Source organism: Lolium rigidum, chromosome 2, assembly GCF_022539505.1.
Source record: "Lolium rigidum isolate FL_2022 chromosome 2, APGP_CSIRO_Lrig_0.1, whole genome shotgun sequence".
NCBI classification, from domain to species: Eukaryota; Viridiplantae; Streptophyta; class Magnoliopsida; order Poales; family Poaceae; genus Lolium; species Lolium rigidum.
Genome location: NC_061509.1, coordinates 176,118,604 through 176,140,986, shown reverse-complemented (window position 1 = coordinate 176,140,986; position 22,383 = coordinate 176,118,604). Strand labels below are relative to the sequence as shown.

General features: G+C 42.9%; 2 protein-coding genes across 2 annotated transcripts; one reads left to right on the top strand and one right to left on the bottom strand.

Annotated features, from left to right (window-relative positions):
• The first annotated feature begins 786 nt into the window (after positions 1-786).
• LOC124687732 (zinc finger protein 706-like) lies at positions 787-1,946 on the top strand. The gene is made up of 2 exons (XM_047221483.1): positions 787-998; positions 1,601-1,946. Exons 1-2 carry the CDS (start codon positions 876-878, stop codon positions 1,685-1,687), a joined length of 210 nt encoding a protein of 69 aa, XP_047077439.1. The 5' UTR covers positions 787-875; the 3' UTR covers positions 1,688-1,946.
• A 9,731-nt stretch (positions 1,947-11,677) lies between these two features.
• On the bottom strand, positions 11,678-12,275 carry LOC124690318 (norbelladine synthase-like). The gene is made up of 2 exons (XM_047223713.1): positions 12,066-12,275; positions 11,678-11,976 (listed from the first exon to the last, which is right to left on the bottom strand). Exons 1-2 carry the CDS (start codon positions 12,244-12,246, stop codon positions 11,678-11,680), a joined length of 480 nt encoding a protein of 159 aa, XP_047079669.1. The 5' UTR covers positions 12,247-12,275.
• Between the last annotated feature and the right edge of the window lie 10,108 nt (positions 12,276-22,383).

Here is a 22,383-nt window from a genome sequence, read left to right as displayed (position 1 = left end):
GGCGGGACTCCTGCACATGGCGAGCTACCCGGCGCCGCCGGACTTCCGCGTGCCCGGAGGATGGCGCCTGAGCGCGGGGGGAGTCTCGATCCCACCGCTTCCGGTGGGAGGATACGAGCTCGACGCCGCTATCGACGCTGTGTTGGTCACCCTCACCGATGAGCAGCGGGCGGAGGAGCGGTACCGCGCAGACAACTACGACGTCTCGAACGAGTTCTTCCGTCTCCGGCACGAACGGGAACTCGCAGCGTACGACGGTCCTCCCCCTCCTCCAGCGCGTAACAACGACGCCGGCCGCCGCCGCTGGTTGGGTCCGCCGGGCCGCACGCTCGCCCGTGTTCTCGCGCACATCGAGGTCAGCAACTCCCCCCTGGGGATGCCGCCGGCGGCGTCGAACGCCGGGAACTCGAGCGACGACGACATGTAGTAGTTTATGTTTCTGTCGTCGAATTCATATATATGTACGAATTCGGCCTATATATGTACAGACTCGCCTATATATCTTAAATATTATTAAATTTCGCTTATGTTTGAACGAGTTTCGCCTAGTTTTGTCTGAATTCTCCGTATTTTATCAAAAACTTCCATTCATCCTGAATTCGCCGCTGGAAAAATAGGTCTTCCTGGACCAAAAAATACATCCATCCGGAGGAGGCTGGGCTGATTCTCAGCTGTGGGAAGGCCCGGCCCCGGGCGACCGAGGAAGGGAAAGAAAGCCCACCCACCTATACAGTATACAGGGCCATGGGTCGCCCATGCTGGCCTGCCAGACAGCGGAACGGAAGGATCCAGAAGAGCCGTGGTGGTTGTTTGGACGGAGACGGTGGAGCTCGGCTCGGGATCGACCGGACGCGGAAGGGGAGAGAGGCGGCGGGATGACGCGGGGCAAGCAGAAGATTGACGCGCAGCGGCGGAGCGCGGAGAAGAACCAGAAGTCCAAGGGCTCGCAGCTCGAGGCCCGCGCCGAAGGGCTCAAGATCGTCTGCCCCGTCTGCAAGGTCAGCATCCAGGGTCTTCATCCTAATCGCCATTCCCCTTTTACCTACCCCATGTCCCGATGGACCGATTCACGGCGATGTCGATCTCACACGCGATTCGGGTGAGCAGTTCATCCTAGTCCTGAGTATATACGATAGATCGGCAGTGTCTCATTCCGATCCCATGCGCCATGTCCTGTTCCCCTTTTGGGCTACCAAGTAGCAATTCTGTTTTGCTAAATCATCTACTCCCTATTAATCACAGGGAAGAGTTGGATCGCGAGTAGCCCAAGTAGGAGAGAAGAGATGTGATGATTGATGAACTTCTCCCTAGCTCCCACCAACATGATACGCACTGTCATGATCCCATTTTGGGCAGCTCGGTTTGAAATTGTGGGGAAACGTAATGAGTAGTTTATGATGTCTATTTCACACAAAAAAAGAATAGTATCTGGTGTATAGTTCTCGAAAAAGAATAGTACATGGTGTATAGTTAGTTAACGGATTCCTGCTTCTACACATAAGCTTTGCACCTGTTGGATGGTGCGGTGTGAACTTCATGTAGCATCATGCTTATATTTCGCTGTTCGTTCTGTAAATGGCCTCTCTATATCTGTGTGCAGACGCAGCTGGCTAACGAGAAGCAGTTGATTGATCACTATGGATCGAAGCATCCCAAGGAGAAACCTCCAGGCCCGTCCAACACATAATGGTTGTTGCACGCCGTGACGAGGAAGCATGAGTTGTACCGGACCGTTTGCGAGAGTAGTGTCGATCTGCTCCTTAATTGCCTGGTTGACCTCAGCTTTAGTTTTATCATACAAGTGTATGCATTTCCTCTTGTTCCAGGAAAGATTCCTGGCACCTGGTGAGCATGTGCCCTCTATGGGTAGATACCCTAGATGTACTTTCAACATGTATGTGGTACTATCTTTGAATAAAATAATGGTAAACTGCCAATTATGTTAAGCCTCTTGTTGGGTGCTGTTTCAAGTATAACTGGTATTTATAAGTGAAGCTTGTCTACTAGTATAAAACACACTGCGGGCTGTTGACAATTTTGCACCCCTGGTTTGGATTTCTGTACGTATGGACCTTTACAGGCTAACTTTACTTAGCCTAAAACTGTACCAGCAGACATGGCGATTCTCGTGTAAATCAATTTCTGATTTTAAGAAAATTCTTCTCAACCGGGATTCTGAATTAATTAAACCTCTTCTACTGTTGGAGCAGCGCTAGTGTTTGATCCAAGCAAATTGCAGGAGCGTAGTCAATCTATCTGTGTGCAGGCCCGATAGGCAAATGAGATGCAGTTGATTGATCACTATGAATCAAATCAAAGCATCACTGGGAGAAACCTGCAGGTCCATCCGAAAGGATCAAAACAGAGTGAATTTTTGCACACTGTGATGCAGAAGCATGAGTTACGCCTGACTGTTTGCATGAGTAGTCAATCTGCTCCATACTTGGATGATCCCGGCTTCAGTTCCACCCTATACAATCTATGCATTTCCTCTTGTTCCAGAAAGAGCCCTGGTAACCATCTGCCTGTTATGAGTATGAGTATCTTATGCTATCATATTATCGATGTACCATCAAACTGTGTGTGGTATCATCAAACTTTGAAAACTAAATGAATGCCAACCTTGCACCAGATAGTTCATGGAAGTAGAACCCTAGAAGCACCATGTGGAGGCAAAAATCCTTCATCGATCAAAGGAGGCAATGATGTAGAAAAGAAGCAACGAAACCACGCTGCAACCTGAGCCTGCCTGTGAAACTAAGTTTCATGTTACTTCACAAAAGTTGCAACCATAATCATGAAGCCATCACACCCTGGCCGATGGTACTCCAGGGAGCTCGTGGAGATTTACAGGTGGAGATCTGGTCCGCGGAGGGGAGATTAGAAGCAGACAAATCAAATCACGAAGGGCAAATTAACAGGAGAATATCTGGTCCACACATCCCACGACCAACCTGGCATAGGTGACCTCAAAGATGCTCTCCCAAGGCCAAGTTAAATACTGATCAGTTCTCACATAGCAGACGAAGCAAATCATGTCCCTGCAATTAAAAAATGGACGGTTTGAGGAGTGCAATGGCTAATTTACACATCGGTTACAAACTTGCAATAATGGAGAAGAAACGTGCCCCACTTATGTTCTATTTGCAATAATGGAGAAGAAACGTGCCCTACTTATGTTCTATTTTCAGCTGACGTTCCATAGTGATTATCAGCTCCAGAAAAATGAAAAACAAAAGTAATGACATGACAGGCTGCTGACTTGGGTCGGTGGTTCCGTTTGCCCCTAGTGCTGCGAGGAGAGGAAGGAGCGAAGGTGCATGCCAAATAAATTAATTAATGTCCATCAATGTTGTGATCGTTTGAGGAGGGCAAGGGTCAAGTTAGTGATCAGTGTGGAGAGGAAACATGCGGACTATTTTTAGTGACGTTGTGATAAACTGTTAATCAGCTATATAAACAATCTAATAAAACAAAATGGTGACATGGCAGACTGTTCAGGTGGAAGGCTAGGATTGGTTGGACGTTCTTGATGAGGTGTATACCTTGCATGTGCAGGAAAATGGGATCACCTATTAAGAATAGAAAGTTATCTTATCCCTGATAATTACTGCTGCTAGGTTATGGGCAACTGAAGCGACTTAGCTTCACTGAACATCTGTTCCTCAAGGTCGTTTGGGTTGGAGTCATGGGTTTTTTTTGCAAGTTCTATCTCATTTCAGTCTGCTATTAGTTCAGTCTGTTTTTTCTTCCTTTTCTCAGTTTGGTCGCTCAGAGGTTGTCGTGTCTGCCCCATTTGTAACTTCTGGTCGTGTACTCCGGCCTTTCTATTGGCATTTCTTTCTTCTATATACTAGACCATGAAGGCGCAAGTTGTCGCGCCCGTCTATTTGTAGGAAGAATGTTTGAAAAAACTGGTAGATAGGTAGTATATTTTATAAACCTTGACAATTTGCATTAAAATAAGATTATACATGTTATGTAGCACATTGTATTGTATAAATTCAGAACAAATATGCTCTTGCTTTTTTTACATTTTCTCTATATCACATTAATGAGAACATAGTACAAAACAGGGATAGAGAAAGACAGTACAAACTCTATCCTCTTAAAGCTTGTATCTTATATTCTTGCTCAAACTTCACCTCTAATATGAAGGTCATGTTCGAACAATTCAAGTCTTGCATTGTTGAGCAAATGCACTCTGTTTTAATGGCTAAACCTAAATGCTAATGTGAAGTGCAACATTGAGACTAAAGATGTCCCTCGTGGTAGAGCCAATCAGAAACAGAAACATTCATCTAAATCTTCAAAAAATAATCATCTAAGAAATATGCAAGAATCAAAGCACTTATCCAAATTAGGAATATTCAATATCTTTATTATGATTCATAGACAGCATCCACGATTCCATTTGAACAACAACATAATTGACTTAAGTTTGACATATCAACATAGTTAGGTGAATAAGATCAACCCACTTATTATACTGTGCCGATACATCAAACCAATAAAATTTCAACTCACCTCTTTCTGATCTCAGATTTACTTGTATCTTCACATCAGCACGTTTGTTGTCCATCTGTCCTTGCATACTGTAGAAATGAGAATCACCTATGAAAATAAAAGCATGTCCATTTACACTCAGGTAACACAAAAAATGGCCGCAATCAGGTTAGCCTGAAAGACACACAAACAAGTTTTTTTTTTAATTTGAAACTTCTTACAGTCAAATGGAGCCTCTGAAGATTGCAAAATCCAACTAAAATTTGTACTTGCAACTTAATGATGGCAGACAGATGGATTGCCAGTGTTATCCTGCCCAGATATTGTGTTTCTGAAATAAATATCAAGTAAATGATAGGCTTAGAATGGAGAATGAAATATTAAACTTGAAAAATCCTATCAATACTTAATTAAAAAGTGCAAAGGTAATTAGAGTGACATGCCTGCCAGACTGTTTGCTGAACTTTAAGGATTTGTTTTGCAATATTACACCATCTAAAATGATATGCTGCTGAGGGAAAAATAAAGGCTCAAAAAAATTCTAGTGGAAAACTGAAATTAAACGAACAAACATGTAACCCACACCCCGAATCGCCATAAGCATAAGCAATAATTAGTAATCGAATGACGCAACATAAATATAAATCTTTCACCAACCCATCCAAGCAATTAGTAATTAGAAATGATGAACTAATGATAGTCCAATCCAGAACAGGCAAAATGACCGAATAGATGATATTAAATGCTTGTAAAATATACCTGCGATTAAAGCGTATTGTCGCTTGTAGCTATTTCATTATTAAGTAGAGATAGATAAACATTGCAACATGTACCTGTTCAAATTATGAACTAATAATAGTTCAATCCTGAATAGCCAAAATAACCTCTTCGGACAACCATGCATATAACTATTAGCTGGAATAGAAACATGCTTGGAAATATTTCTATGCCAATAGTGTATTTGTTTACTTAATAAAGAGAGGTTAAAGAACATTGCAACCTGTACCTGTTTTTTTGCTGTTGAAGAGTTTTTTCATTTATTCGTGTCAATTATTCCAATGAACCTAGAAGAAAATATGAAATAGATATATTAAGCCAGCTGGCAACCGCAAAAGTTATAGAAACCAATCACATACAGAGCTAAATGTGTATATAGCGATAGTGCTCCATGATAAGTCAGTGCTCTTAGTCTGATACTCCCATGTCATGCTACAAAACAACAAACTTTTACAGTCCCGCAAAAGATTAGTAGAGTAAGAAAGTGAACAACCAGAGGACATCATCGTCCTACCGGGTCCGGACTGGGTGATCTAAGTGGGATCACGGGAGTGGCGGGAATGGTGAGGTCGGTACAGAGAGAAGGTCTGAGCCAGATGCAGCGGAACGCTTCCGCCTAAGATTTGTTTGCTCACATGATCACATCTAGTACGAAGCAGCAGCTGTGCACACCATCTCCTCTGCTTCATTGGAGCCTCGTCCTCACCCTCAGACCCAGACGCCCAGCAAGATGGACCCGAGAGAGAGAGAGGCAGCAAAGGGGCTCAGAGATAGAAGGTGAAGAACTATGGTTAAATTTACCTTATTCTTGTGGACTGTGACTCATGCGCCGCGGAGGATGCTTGTCGAGCAGGTCGTCCCCAACCTCCTCCTCTTGCACCATCGGGAGTTTCCGCATGTGTTGTCTCATCTGTATCCTGCTCGTATCTATTCACGTCCTCGATCCATTCATGTTGCATCCTTCTCCTCTGCATCGCCCCACCTTCGTCGCCGCCACTTCATCCTCCGCATCGCCCATCATCGTGATTGCCATAATCCTAACATAACCACCAAAATAACAGCAGGAATGAGCACATAAGTAATCTGAGAAAACAGGAATTAGAACCTATGCATGAAAAGGAAACCCACGCATCAAGCATAGCTATCGCATTTTTTTCGATAAAGGATGCTTTATTACTTCAAGAAGCAATTACATCCAGCCTCTGCATAACCAGGATGCACACAGCCGTTTGTTGTCTCAAGTGACCAAAGTTACAAAAAAACAAAAATAGGCGAAATACATATCGGAACGATGAATCATATAACGCCTAAGAGCTAGGTGGAGCAACTATCCGTAGACTATGCTGCCACCCATGTAGGGAAAAAGTATCCCTCGCCGTATCCTCCAACCGTGTACAGACCTCCGTAAACAGGTCTCGGTTCTCCACACGCTGAAGAGGTAACCACGAACGGAGAATACCTGTAGATAACCTGCAACAAAGAGCAATTTTTATCGTTAAAGATCTTGTCATTTCTACATAGCCAGAGCGCCCAGATAACTGCTAGCGCCCCCATCCTAAGAAGCATTTTAAACCTTGAGCTGATACCATGAAGCCAATTGCCAAAGACATTAGCGACACTAGTCGGAGGATACAAGGTAGACGCTACTTGGATGACTGACCATATAGATCTCGCAAACTGCGTCTGGAAGAATAAATGATTGATGGTTTCATCATGATGACAAAAAACACATCGTGTACTTCCGTGCCAATTCCGCTTAACAAGATTGTCTTTGGTGAGAATAACCCCTCGACGAAGATACCATCCAAAAATTTTAATTTCTAATGGTATCTTCATCTTCCAAATTTTCTTATTATTATCAACTGGTAAATCAGAAAGTAGCATCGCATTGTATAGAGATTTTACAGAAAAAGAACCATCTACGTGGAGGTTCCATCGAAATTCATACGGCTGCAGCGATAGCTGAATATCTCCAAGCCGCTGAATTAGGTTGTTCCATGCCACGAGCCTTTGTCCTAGTAAAACCTGTACGAACGTCACATTCGGGGGTGATGTAGCCATTACAGTTGCAATGGTATCACCTTGGCGACGCGCAATTCTATACAAAGCGGGATACTGTTCACATAGGGGTGCATTGTCGAGCCAAGCATCTTCCCAGAAACGTATCTGTGCTCCATTCTTAATGGTGAAAGTCCCATGTCGAAAAAAGACATTTTTTGTCGCCATAAGTCCAGCCCAGAAGTGTGAATCCCCAGGTTTCCAAACCACCTGAGATAATGTCTTCGAGCCGATGTACTTTCTCCGAAGTATAGTTTGCCAAATTCCATCCTCAGTAAGTAGCTTAAAAAGCCATTTACCCAGAAGAGCTGAATTCTTGACCTCCAGGTCATGAACTCCAAGCCCTCCTTGATCTTTGGGACTACAAACTATACTCCATTTAACCGGTCGATATTTCTTTTTCTCGTTGTCCCCTTGCCAAAGAATGCTGGATCGATAATAATCGAGTTTATGCAGAATTCCTTTTGGTAGGATGAAGAATGATAGCATATACGGTACCATATTAGTTAGTACTGAATTAATGAGTACCAATCTTCCACCCAGGGACAACAATTTTCCTTTCCAACTACTTGAGTCGTTTTTGTAATCTTTCTTCCACTAATTTCCATTACGCAATTGTCGGTCTCCGATAGTGAATCGGAATACCCAAATAGCGAATCGGAAATTGGCCTTGCCCACAACCAAATAACTCCGTATACGAGCTACATCGTCTTGGGCATCACCGAAGCGAGAACAATTCACTTTTATGGAAGTTAATTTTCAATCCCGATAATTGCTCAAAAGCTTGCTAAAATTAATTTCAGATTTCGAGCTTTTTCAAGATCATGGTCCATAAAAAGAATTGTATCATCAGCGTATTGAAGGATAGATAAGCCACCATCAACCAGATGTGGAATCACACCTTCAATCTGACCATCAGACTTGGCTCTCTCTTGAGTACCGCCAACATATCCGCTACGATGTTAAATAACATCGGAGATAGCGGATCTCCTTGGCGTAACCCTTTTCGTGTTTGGAAGTAGTGTCCGGTGTCATCATTAACCCGGATTGCAACACTACCTCCATACACGAAGTCATGAATTAGAGCTCGCCATTCAGGCGAAAAGCCTTTCATCCTGAGTGTCTGTTGAAGGAAAGACCATTTAACTTTATCATACGCCTTCTCAAAATCAAGCTTTAAAATAACCCCATTTAATTTCTTAGAATGCATCTCATGTATCGTCTCATGCAAAACCGCCACTCCATCAAGGATATTACGTCCTTGCATAAAGGCTGTCTGCGATGGTAAAACAACATGATCTGCAACCGTATTAAGTCTAATGGTGGCCACTTTCGTGAAAATCTTGAAACTTACATTTAATAGGCAAATGAGTCTATATTGTTGGATCCTTTCTGCCTCATTAATTTTCGGTAACAAGATAACTTCACCAAAATTTAGACGAAATAATTCTAGTTGTCCAATGTGTAAATCACTGAACAAATCTAGAAGGTCCGATTTAATAGTATCCCGGAAAGTTTGATAAAACTCTGCTGGAAACCCATCCGGACCCGGTGCTTTGTTGCATTCCATTTGGAAAACTGCCTTCTTAACCTCTTCCTCGGTATAAGGTGCGGTTAGCAAGCCGTTTTCTTCCAAAGAAACTTGGGGTATATCATCCGTTAAGTCCTCGTTAAGAGAGAAAGTACTTTCCTCCGGAGGACCAAACAGACCCTTATAATAATTAGTAATGTAAGACTTGAGTTGCTCATGGCCTTCAATCAACCCTTCATCTTGAATAAGAGAGTGAATACGTTTTTTCCGGTGTCTCCCATTAGCTAAGCCATGGAAATACCGCGTATTCGAGTCTCCTTCCAAGATGAATTGAGCTTTGGATCGTTGATACCATTTGAGCTCCTCTTCGCGAAGAAGACCCGCCATCTGTTCATTGGATTGATTTTTAAGCTCAATCTCATGTGTAGACAGGGGTCTAGTCTCCGCAACAGCCTCAAGCTCATCAATCACGAGTTGATAAGCGAGACTTTTCTTTTTAAGAATACCAGCCGTATGGGCAGCCCAACCCAGAGAGATGTTTGCGCATAGAACGCATTTTATTATTCCATCTCAAAATGGGCGTGCTCCCCCCGACCGGTCTATCCCAAACCCTTTTAACCATATCATGAAATCCCTCTCGATATAACCAGCCAAGTTCAAATTTGAACGGCCGCTTACAAACGGGTGTGGGATTCCCGGTGGTTAAAAGGATGGGAGCGTAGTCAGACAGTTTTTCAATACGTTCTAGTGCGCGGACTGACACCAGAGGGTATTTATTTTCCCATTCGGTATCCATCAACACGCGATCTAGTTTCTCGTATGTGGGCTCCGGCAAGCTGTTCGCCCAAGTAAACTGTCGACCAATCATAAACACCTCTCTTAAATCAAGGCTATCAAGTTGAACAAGAAAGGCCAATGACCGTCAAAGCGGCCTTCACTTTTCTCATGAGGAAACCTCAACAAATTAAAATCACCTCCGATTAAAATCGGGTAAGAATTATCCTTTGTAAGGTTTACCAACTCACGTAAAAAGTCAGCCTTAAACTCTTCTTGGGCGGCACCATACACAGCAACCAGACTCCACACGAAACCGTCTGCTTTATTCTGAATGTCGAGCTTAATATGATACTCTCCATCAGAACTAGTCAAGACGGTCATGGTGTCTATGCGTACGCCAAGTAAAATGCCTCCTGACCTACCTCGTGGCGGCGAGAGAACCACTGAAAGTTAATCCCGCCCGACAAACGGTCGAGAAAACTTTGAGAGAAATCTCGCCTACCCGTCTCCGATATAGCAAGAAAATCTAAATCATAATCTCTACAACCATCAGCAATGTGGGAATGCTTAGCCAAGTCGCGAAGACCTCTGCTATTTCGGAACATGCCATTCATCAAGAAACTATTTTAGATTTAGAGTTCTTGCCATACCTACGAGATTTCAACAGCAATGTGGGAATGCATAGCTATCGCATAGGAACACTGCCTCATGAGTAGGGAGAGGTGAGCAGACCAGAAACGGCGCCGACTTCAACAGGAAAGCAAGGAAGAAGGAACGGAAGGGTCGTGGCGGCGCACCTTCAAAGCCATTAATTGCACGAAGGAATGACCGCGGAGGCAGCGTTGTGCGTCCAGTGTCCACGGCCTTCCGTCGAGGCAGATCGCAACTCGCAGCCCAGACAAACAAATTAAGCGGCCCAATCACTTTGGAGAGGCCCGGTTCACCACAAGGCATCAAGGTCATTCTCAGGAGTAGCGGCCCAGTCATTTTGGGTTGAGCCTAACGCGAAGCTGACGCGGTCAAAAACACCACACACGATGATGACCGAGAGATTCTGGGCGTCCAAGATTGTGATCGGACGGTTGAGGACCTCAAAACACTGAGAAGGGGCCTAGGTGGTTCAGTTTTACTGTTACTTAATTTCACATACCGTTCTTCTGCATGGTTTAAAAAAAAGGTACGGTGTCAAGTATGCCATACTCTTGTTGTCTGGTTGTTTCGAAAATGTTACAGTAGCATTATTTGTGAATGAAACTTGTCAAAAAAGAAAAGTTCTGAAGCGAAGTAATACTATAATATGGGCCAAACCACATACATAGAAAGAGTATGTGACATCTCAGATCAGGCAATTATCACACTAATAATTGTGGGTTTTCAAATTCTAAACATGCTTCGGTGCAACAGGGAGGAAAACAATTGGACACAAAGATCCAAAGTGAGAGTAAATTATGCTTCGTACACTGAAAATGATAATAATCTGATTGTACATTCTGGGAGCTTGATCGACATGGCTGGCTTTAACTGGTGATAGATTGATGCTTGATTTGCATCATGCATGGGCCTCAGAAGTAAAAATACTCTGAAACATAGGGTTATTGATACTTTTGTGCTCGCGTCACATGAGTTGTACTCTGGCTATTTTTCTTCAGAGCTGTACTGGCCTGGCACGGACACTATTTCTTCTATATTACCCTAGCTATCAACTAGCACTGACATTATCACTTCTATATTGCCGTTGAACACAAATACCACAGGGCACTCAATCAGCATGCTCATGTAATTGGAAAACAAGAGTTAAACGTAACTCTTTTGTTACACTGGTCACAAATACACAACTACACAAGTACATGGTAAAAAGTGTAATTCACTCTAAGAAAAATACATTGCACAAATTTGCGGTACCATGATGAAAGTTGCAACAACAGCTTATAATCATACTCCAAATATAAGCAATAACACAGTGAATAGTAAATTACAAAGGAAATGCATGGAGCTTATTTTAACACAGATCTGGTGGGACGCTTGATCTTATGAAGTTTTCTCAGCGCTCTTCTGCGCCTTGAGGTGATTTGTGATGGCCTCAGCCAGACCAGCTAAAGTAGCGGTGCTGGCGAGGGATGCGGTGTTTGTATCACCGTCGGCAACTTCGTATTCCAGGGTTGACTTTATCACGCAAGTCTTGTCAGCACTCTCTACGATCTCAAACCGCATCAGGTACTTCAGAAATCCCAGATCCAGGACGGTTCCTTCCACCACGACCGCCTCCTTGACAAGGTTCTCATGGTCGACCTTGATGAACTTTTCCTTTTGATATGTCAGCGGGATGCCTAGTAACATAAATCGCCAACATGAAATTAATCAGCATGCAGCCTGAAGCAGGGTAGATCAGATGAAGTGCCTGAGTTCAGATTCTTACCGGGACAGAAGGTGACATGCAAGATTGTTCCGACCCCGCCATCTCCTGCAACCTCAACATTGGCGGCAATGGTGGGAAGCACCTGTGGAATCAGCTGCGCAAGGAGGAGGCTTCCATAGACCTCCCACACATCGGCGGCAGGGAGGCCAGTCTCGAGCTCGTGGCAGAGGCTTCCCTTCATTGCTTTTCTGTGAGCTGTGTGTCAGTGTGTGTGGCTTGCCAAGGATGCTCTGAACAATAGGTTCGGAGCACCTATATATAGGACAAGATCTGTGAAATGTCAACACCTCATTATGGCAAGTAATTACGTTTCGAAAAGAGCTGTTTATAGCCGTTTTTGTGATACACCACAACATTTTTTTGGAGAGCACAGGGAATGCGTGCTGTATTTTTAAAGAAGGTAGAGATGTAATTTACAATATCATGTCCCTATCCCAGAAGATTCGGGCAGAGAACCATCAGGCTGCTAAAAGAAAAACTAAGGACTAATCACTCAAAATTAACTCAAAGACAACTGCAACTCCCGCTGTCCATTGTCCAAACTCATCCATGATCTTTGATGATAGGTTTACATGAGTATTGGTTATCTCTGTTGCTGAACACCCATGCGTTGAGGTTTTCCCATAGGCACTACGGGAACCCGCCAAGGTGCCGACGGCCAGAACGTGGGCCGACGGCCGCCGTTGGCACAGAAGGCCACGCCGTCAGGCCAGGAAGATCGCCGTCGGCACAGCTTAGCCGTCGGCACAGGATCATCTGGGCCGAAGGCAGCCGTCGGCATAGGATAACCGTCGGCACACATCTCGTCTGTGCCGACGGCACGCCTCCTAGCCGTCGGCACATAGGAAGGTGGTGGGGCCACCGACAGCCACCGACAACGACGTCAGTGGGAAGGAAACAGCGTCTAGCTGTGCCGACGGCCAGGCCGTCGACACACCTTCACACTATGTGTGCCGACGGCATGCCGTCGGCGCAGCTGCCCTGCAATTTTTTCCCTCCAAGTATTCCCGCCCCTTCTCTCCTGCCCTTTTTTCCCGCCATGATTTCCCGTCATTCTTCTCGCGCTCATTCTCTCCCGCTAAGTATTCCCGCCGTTTCAGCCCCTCATCGGCCTAGATATAGCCATGTCTTCTTCTCTAACAGCACCAGCAACATTTCTCTCATCATCACCTCTCTCATCCAACAGCACCACAGAATCCTCTGAGCTCAGCTGCCGTTGAGATGGCTCCTAGTTGCCGTAGCAACACGGGCTTCACTAGCGTTCGCCAGCGGGCTGCGGGCCATTTCGCGGCTGAAATCACCGCCGGTCGTGCGCGTGTGTGGCTCGGCACCTTCTACACGAAGGAGGCTGCTGCCCGCGCATACGACGTTGCGGCTTGGAGGTTTGGCCGGTCGCGCCATGAAATGAACTTCCCGGAGGTCAGGTCTCTGACGGAAGCCCAGAGTCTCTCTACTGAGCCGCTACTTCGCTCGGAGGGTGAAGCGCGACGGTACAGAGATGGCCAGCGGCGGATTGATACCACCGAGGCGGACGAGCAGTTCATGGCACAATGGCGCAGAGACCATCCCGGAGACGTCCAGGCCACGCGCGCATTCTGAAAGGAGAATCAGACGTACAAGAGAGAGAGGAGGGCGGGAAAGCGGCAGAGGAGGGCCGAATATGAAGCGGAGTGCGCCAAAGGAGAGGCGTCGACATGGGTGGAGGATGATGAACGGTGGTTGTGGAACCTCTCAAGTACCGCTTCAGAGGACACCCCCAGTGAGGACAAAGATTTCGACAACTGATTAGTATGTGTGTGTGTCGAGTCCATGTGTCTAGCGGGTCATGTGTCGACCCAATGTTAAGTGTTTTGTTCGTGTGTGGGTGTAGTTCTTTAAGTGTTTTGCTTTGTGTGTGAGTGTAGTTTTTAAGTGCTTTGGTTCGTGTGTGGGTGTAGTTCTTTAAGTGTTTCGGTTCGTGTGTGGTAGTTCTTTAAGTACTTTGGTTTGTGTGTGGGTCTAGTTATTTAAGTGCTTTGTATCGTGTGTGGGTGATAACGCGTGAAGCACACGTCCGTTGGGAACCCCAAGTGGAAGGTGTGATGCGTATAGCAGCAAGTTTCCCTCAGTATGAAACCAAGGTTGTCGAACCAGTAGGAGATGAAGGGCACGTGAAGGTTGTTGGTGAAGGAGTGTAGTGCGGCGCAACACCAGGGATTCCGGTGCCAACGTGGAACCTGCACAACACAACCAAAATACTTTGCCCCAACTTAACAGTGAGGTTGTCAATCTCACTGGCTTGCTGTAAACAAAGGATTAAACGTATGGTGTGGAGAATGATGTTTGCTTGTGAAGAACAACAGAGAACGAGATATTGCGGTTGATTGTATTTCAGATGTAAAAGAATGGACCGGGGTCCACAGTTCACTAGTGGTGTCTCTCCAATAAGATAAATAGCATGTTGGGTGAACAAATTACAGTTGAGCAATTGACAAATATAGAGGGCATAACAATGCACATACATATCATGATGACTAATATGAGATTTACTTAGGGCATTACGACAAAGTACATAGACCGCTATCCAGCATGCATCTATGCCTAAAAAGTCCACCTTCGGGTTAGCATCCGCACCCCTTCCAGTATTAAGTTGCAACAACAGACAATTACATTAAGTATGGTGCGTAATGTAATCAACACAAATATCCTTAGACAAAGCATTGATGTTTTATCCCTAGTGGCAATAACACATCCACAACCTTAGAGGTTGCTGTCACTCTCCCAGATTCAATGGAGGCATGAACCCACTATCGAGCATAAATACTCCCTCTTGGAATCACAAGTATCAACTTGGCCAGAGCCTCTACTAGCAACGGAGAGCATGCAAGATCATAAACAACACATATATGATAGATCAATAATCAACTTGACATAGTATTCCATATTCATTGGATCCCAACAAACGCAACATGTAGCATTACAAATAGATGATCTTGATCATGATAGGCAGCTCACAAGATCTAAACATGATAGCACAAGAGGAGAAGACAACCATCAAGCTACTGCTATGGACCCATAGTCCAAGGATGAACTACTCACGCATCAGTCCGGAGGCGATCATGGTGATGTAGAGTCCTCCGGGTGATGATTCCCCTCTCCGGCAAGGTGCCGGAGGCGATCTCCTGAATCCCCCGAGATGGGATTGGCGGCGGCGGTGTCTCTGGAACTTTTTCCGTATCGTGGCTCTCGGTAATAGGGTTTTCGCGACGGAGAGTTTAAGTAGGCGGAAGGGCAGAGTCGGAGGAGGCACGGGGGCCCCACACCATAGGCCGGCGCGGGCCCCTCCTTGGCCGCGCTGCCCTATGGTTAGGGCGCCTCGTGGCCCCACTTCGTATCCTCTTCGGTCTTCTGGAAGCTCCGTGGAAAATTAAGACCTTGGGCGTTCGTTTCGTCCAATTCCGAGAATATTTCCTGTGTAGGATTTCTAAAACCAAAAACAGCACAAAACAGGAACTGGCGCTTCGGCATCTCGTTAATAGGTTAGTGCCGGAAAATGCATATAAATGATGTAAAGTGTGTATAAAACATGTGAGTATTGTCATAAAACTAGCATGGAACATAAGAAATTATATATACGTTTGAGACGTATCAAGCATCCCCAAGCTTAGTTCCTACTCGCCCTCGAGTAGGTAAACGATAACAAGGATAATTTCTGAAGTGACATGCTATCATAATATTGATCAATACTATTGTAAAGCATATGAAATGAATGAAGTGATTCGAAGCAATGGTAAAGACAATGATTAAACAACTGAATCATATAGCAAAGACTTTTCATGAATAGTACTTTCAAGACAAGCATCAATAAGTCTTGCATAGGAGTTAACTCATAAAGCAATAAATTCTTAGTAGAAAGTTTTGAAGCAACACAAAGGAAGATATAAGTTTCAGCGGTTGCTTTCAACTTCAACATGTATATCTCATGGATAATTGTCAACACAAAGTAATATGATGAATGCAAATAAGCAAGTATGTAGGAATCAATGCACACAGTCGACACAAGTGTTTGCTTCTAAGAGAGAAAGAAGTAGGTAAACTAACTCAACATAAAGTAAAAGAAAGGCCCCTTCGCAGAGGGAAGCATGGATTACTATTTTTGTGCTAGAGCTTTTATTTTGAAAACATAGAAACAATTTTGTCAACGGTAGTAATAATTCATATGTGTTATGCATAAGACATCCTATAAGTTGCAAGCCTCATGCATAGAATACCAATAGTGCTCGCACCTTGTCCTAATTAGCTTGGATTTACATGGATTATCATTGCATAACATATGTTTCAACCAAGTGTCACAAAGGGGTACCTCTATGCCGCCTGTACAAAGGTCCAAGGAGATAGATCGCATTTGATTTCTCGTTTTTGATAGATCTCAACTAAGGACATCCATACCGGGACAACATAGAAAACAGATAATGGACTCCTCTTTAATGCATAAGCATTCAACAACGAGATAATATTCTCATAAGAGATTGAGGATTAATGTCCAAAGCTGAAACTTCCACCATGATTCATGGCTTTAGTTAGCGGCCCAATGTTCTTCTCTAACAATATGCATACTCAAACCATTTGATCATGATAAATCGCCCTTACTTCGGACAAGACGAACATGCATAGCAACTCACATGATATTCAACAAAGGTGTAATAGTTGATGGCGTCCCCGAAACATGGTTACCGCTCAACAAGCAACTTATAAGAAATAAGATACATAAGCTACATATTCTTTACCACAATAGTTTTTAAGGCTATTTTCCCATGAGCTATATATTGCAAAGACAAAGAATGAAATTTTCAAGGTAGCACTCAAGTAATTTACTTTGGAATGGCAGAGAAATACCACATAGTAGGTTGGTATGGTGGACACAAATGGCATAGGTTTTGGCTCAAGAATTTGGATGCACGAGAAGTATTCCCTCTCAGTACAAGGCTTGGCTAGCAAGGTTGTTTGAAGCAAACACAAGTATGAACCGGTACAGCAAAACTTACATAAGAACATATTGCAAGCATTATAAGACTCTACACTGTCTTTCTTGTTGTTCAAACACTTCACCAGAAAATATCTAGACTTTAGAGAGACCAATCATGCAAACCAAATTTCAACAAGCTCTATGGTAGTTCTTCATTAATAGGTGCAAAGTACATGATGCAAGAGCTTAAACATGATCTATTTGAGCACAACAATTGCCAAGTATCAAATTATTCAAGACAATATACCAATTACCACATGAAGCATTTTCTGTTTCCAACCATATAACAATGAACGAAGTAGTTTCAACCTTCGCCATGAACATTAAAAGTAACGCTAAGAATACCATTGTTCATATGAAATAGCGGAGCGTGTCTTTCTCCAATACAAGGAATGCTAGGATCCGAGTTTATTCAAACAAAAACAAAAACAATAACAAACAGACGCTCCAAGTAAAGCACATAAGATGTGACGGAATAAAAATATAGTTTCACTAGAGGTGACCTGATAAGTTGTCAATGAAGAAGGGGATGCCTTGGGCATCCCCAAGCTTAGATGCTTGAGACTTCTTGAAATATGCAGGGATGAACCACGGGGGCATCCCCAAGCTTAGACTTTTCACTTTTCTTGATCATATTGTATCATCCTCCTCTCTTGATCCTTGAAAACTTCCTCCACACCAAACTCAAAACAAACTCATTAGAGGGTTAGTGCATAATCAAAAATTCACATATTCAGAGGTGACATAATCATTCTTAACACTTCTGGACATTGCCCAAAGCTACTGAAAGTTAACGGAACAAAGAAATCCATTCAACATAGCAAAAGAGGCAATGCGAAATAAAAGGCAGAATTTGTCAAAACAGAACAGTCCGTAAAGACGAATTTTTTAGGGGCACTTAACTTGCTCAAATGAAAAAGCTCAAATTGAATGAAAGCTGCATACATATCTGAGGATCACGCATGAAAATTGGCAGATTTTTTCTGAGTTACCTACAGAGAGATCTACTCAAATTTGTGACAGCAAGAAATCTGTTTCTGCGCAGAAATCCAAATCTAGTATCAACCTTACTATCAAAGACTTTACTTGGCACAACAATATGATAAGGAGAGGTTGCTACAGTAGTAACAACTTCCAAGACTCAAATATAAAACAAAAGTGCAGAACTAAAATAATGGGTTGTCTCCCATAAGCGCTTTTCTTTAACGCCTTTCAGCTAGGCGCAGAAAGTGTGAATCAAGTATTATCGAGAGATGAAGCATCAACATCATAATTTGTTCTAATAATAGAATCAAAAGGTAACTTCATTCTCTTTCTAGGGAAGTGTTCCATACCTTTCTTAAGAGGAAATTGATACTTAATATTCCCTTCCTTCATATCAATAATAGCACCAACGGTTCGAAGAAAAGGTCTTCCCAAAATAATGGGACAAGATGCATTGCATTCAATATCCAAGACAACAAAATCAACGGGGACAAGGTTATTGTTAACCGTAATGCGAACATTATAAATCCTCCCCAAAGGTTTCTTTGTAGAATTATCAGCAAGATTAACATCCAAATAACAATTTTTCAATGGTGGCAAGTCAAGCATATTATAGAGTTTCTTAGGCATAACAGAAATACTTGCACCAAGATCACATAAAGCATTACAATCAAAATCATTGACCTTCATCTTAATGATGGGCTCCCAACCATCTTCCAACTTCCTAGGAATAGAAGTTTCAAGTTTTAATTTCTCTTCTCTAGCTTTTATGAGAGCATTTGTAATATGTTTTGTAAAGGCCAAATTTGTAGCACTAGCATTAGGACTTCTAGCAAGTTTTTGTAAGAACTTAATAACTTCAGAGATATGACAATCATCAAAATCTAAACCATTATGATCTGCAGCAATGGGATCATTGTCCCCAATATTTTGAAAAATTTCAGCAGTTTTATCACTAACAGTTTCAGCAGTTTTAGCAGTTTCAGGCAGTTTTGCACGCTTTGCACTAGGAGTAGAAACATTGCCAACACCAATTATTTTACCATTGATAGTAGTAGGTTTAGCAACATGTGAAGCATCAACATTACTAGTGGTGGTAATAATCCAAACTTTAGCTACATTATTCTCTTTAGCAAATTTTTCTTCTCTTTCCCACCTAGCATGCAATTCAGCCATCAATCTAATATTTTCATTAATTTGAACTTGGATAGCGTTTGCTGTAGCAAAATTTTTGTTATCATTATCCTCAGGTTTAGCAGCCATTTTATTAATTAAAGAAGATTGTGACTCAGACATGTATGAGATTCGGTTTTCAGCATTTGAAAGCTTAGTTTGCAAACAAGAAATCTCCATATTCAAATTTTCAAGTTGATTCCCTATATTTTTCAACAAGGTAGATTGTTCATTCATAGTTCTAGTAAACAATTGATTTTGCTCATATTGTGATTGCATAAAGCTCTTAGTAGCTCTTTCAATTTCTAGCATCTTTTCCTCATTAGGCAAAACAGATCTACCATAAGAATTACCATAAGGATTACTACTAGCAGGATATGGCCTATAGTTGTTACCAGAATTATTCCTATAAGCATTGTTATTGAAATTATTACTTTCAATGAAGTTCACATCAACATTCTCTTCTTGAGCAACCAATGAAGCTAAGGGAACATTATTAGGATCAACATTAGATCTACCATTCACAAGCATAGACATAATAGCATCAATCTTATCACTCAAGGAGGAGGTTTCTTCAACAGAATTTACCTTCTTACCTTGTGGAGTCCTTTCAGTATCATCAAGAAGCTTTGTTGCCGCCCCCAAAGTAATGGACATAAAAGTACCTCTAGCAGCTGAATCCAATAGGTTCCGCGAAGAAAAATTCAGTCCTGCATAAAAGGTTTGGATGATCATCCAAGTAGTTAGTCCATGGGTAGGGCAATTCTTTACCAAAGATTTCATTCTTTCCCATGCTTGAGCAACATGTTCATTATCCAATTGCTTAAAATTCATTATGCTACTTCTCAAAGATATAATTTTAGCAGGAGGATAATATCTACCAATGAAAGCATCTTTACATTTAGTCCATGAATCGATACTATTCTTAGGCAAAGATAGCAACCAATCTTTAGCTCTTCCTCTTAAGGAGAAAGGAAATAATTTTAGTTTTATAATGTCTCCATCTACATCCTTATACTTTTGCATTTCACAAAGTTCAACAAAATTATTAAGATGGGCAGCAGCATCATCAGAACTAACACCAGAAAATTGCTCTCTCATAACAAGATTTAGTAAAGCAGGTTAATTTCATAGAATTCTGCTGTAGTAGCAGGTGGAGCAATAGGAGTGCATATAAAATCATTATTATTGGTGCTAGTGAAATCACACAACTTAGTGTTCTCAGGAGTATTCATTTTAACAGTAATAAAAATAAGTAAAGAAAACTAAATAAATTAGAGTAAATGCAAGTAACTAATTTTTTTGTGTTTTTGATATAAAGAAAGCAAACAAGACAAATGGAATAAAGTAAAGCAACTAATTTTTTTGTGTTTTTGATATAAAGAAGCAAACAAAACAGAAAATAAAATAAAGTAAAGCAAGACAATAACAAAGTAAAGAGATTGGATGTGAGAGACTCCCCTTGCAGCGTGTCTTGATCTCCCCGGCAACGGCGCCAGAAATTTAGCTTGATAACGCGTGAAGCACACGTCCGTTGGAAACCCCAAGTGGAAGGTGTGATGCGTATATCAGCAAGTTTCCCTCAGTATGAAACCAAGGTTGTCGAACCAGTAGGAGATGAAGGCCACGTGAAGGTTGTTGGTGAAGGAGTGTAGTGCGGCGCAATGATACGTCTCACACGTATCTATAATTTCTTATGTTCCATGCTAGTTTTATGACAATACTCACATGTTTTATACAAACTTTACATCATTTATACGCATTTTCCGGCAATAACCTATTAACGAGATGCCGAAGCGCCAGTTCCTGTTTTGTGCTGTTTTTGGTTTCAGAAATCCTACACAGGAAATATTCTCGGAATTGGACGAAACGAACGCCCATGGTCTTATTTTTCCACGGAGCTTCCAGAAGACCGAATAGGATACGAAGTGGGGCCACGAGGCGCCCTAACCATAGGGCGGCGCGGCCAAGGAGGGGCCGCGCCGGCCTATGGTGTGGGGCCCCCGTGCCTCCTCCGACTCTGCCCTTCCGCCTACTTAAACTCTCCGTCGCGAAAACCCTATTACCGAGAGCCACGATACGGAAAAGTTCCAGAGACGCCGCCGCCGCCAATCCCATCTCGGGGGATTCAGGAGATCGCCTCCGGCACCCTGCCGGAGAGGGGAATCATCACCCGGAGGACTCTACATCACCATGATCGCCTCCGGACTGATGTGTGAGTAGTTCATCCTTGGACTATGGGTCCGTAGCAGTAGCTAGATGGTTGTCTTCTCCTCTTGTGCTATCATGTTTAGATCTTGTGAGCTGCCTATCATGATCAAAATCATCTATTTGTAATGCTACATGTTGCGTTTGTTGGGATCCGATGAATATGGAATACTATGTCAAGTTGATTATTGATCTATCATATATGTGTTGTTTATGATCTTGCATGCTCTCCGTTGCTAGTAGAGGCTCTGGCCAAGTTGATACTTGTGACTCCAAGTGGAGTATTTATGCTAGATAGTGGGTTCATGTCTCCATTGAATCCGGGACAGCTGACGAGAAAGTTCTAAGGTTGTGGATGTGTTGTTGCCACTAGGGATAAAACATCAATGCTTTGTCTAAGGATATTTGTGTTGATTACATTACGCACCATACTTAATGCAATTGTCTGTTGTTTGCAACTTAATACTGGAAGGGGTGCGGATGCTAACCCGAAGGTGGACTTTTTAGGCATAGATGCATGCTGGATAGAGGTCTATGTACTTTGTCGTAATGCCCTAAGTAAATCTCATATTAGTCATCATGATATGTATGTGCATTGTTATGCCCTCTCTATTTGTCAATTGCCCAACTGTAATTTGTTCACCCAACATGCTTTTTGTTATTGGAGAGACACCACTAGTGAACTGTGGACCCCGGTCCATTCTTTTACATCTGAAATACAATCTACTGCAATCTCTGTTCTCTGTTGTTCATCGCAAGTAAACATCATTTTCCACACCATACGTTTAATCCTTTGTTTTTAGCAAGCCGGTGAGATTGACAACCTCACTGTTAAGTTGGGGCAAAGTATTTTGGTTGTGTTGTGCAGGTTCCACGTTGGCGCCGGAATCCTCGGTGTTGCGCCGCACTACACTCCTTCACCAACAACCTTCACATGGCCTTCATCTC

Coding starts and splice junctions, on each gene's coding strand:
- LOC124687732 (XM_047221483.1), top strand. CDS start 876: ATGACGCGGGGCAAGCAGAAGATTGACGCGCAGCGGCGGAGCGCGGAG. Junction 999..1,600: donor TCGTCTGCCCCGTCTGCAAG/GTCAGCATCCAG, acceptor ATCTGTGTGCAG/ACGCAGCTGGCTAACGAGAA.
- LOC124690318 (XM_047223713.1), bottom strand. CDS start 12,246: ATGAAGGGAAGCCTCTGCCACGAGCTCGAGACTGGCCTCCCTGCCGCC. Junction 11,977..12,065: donor GCATGTCACCTTCTGTCCCG/GTAAGAATCTGA, acceptor TTATGTTACTAG/GCATCCCGCTGACATATCAA.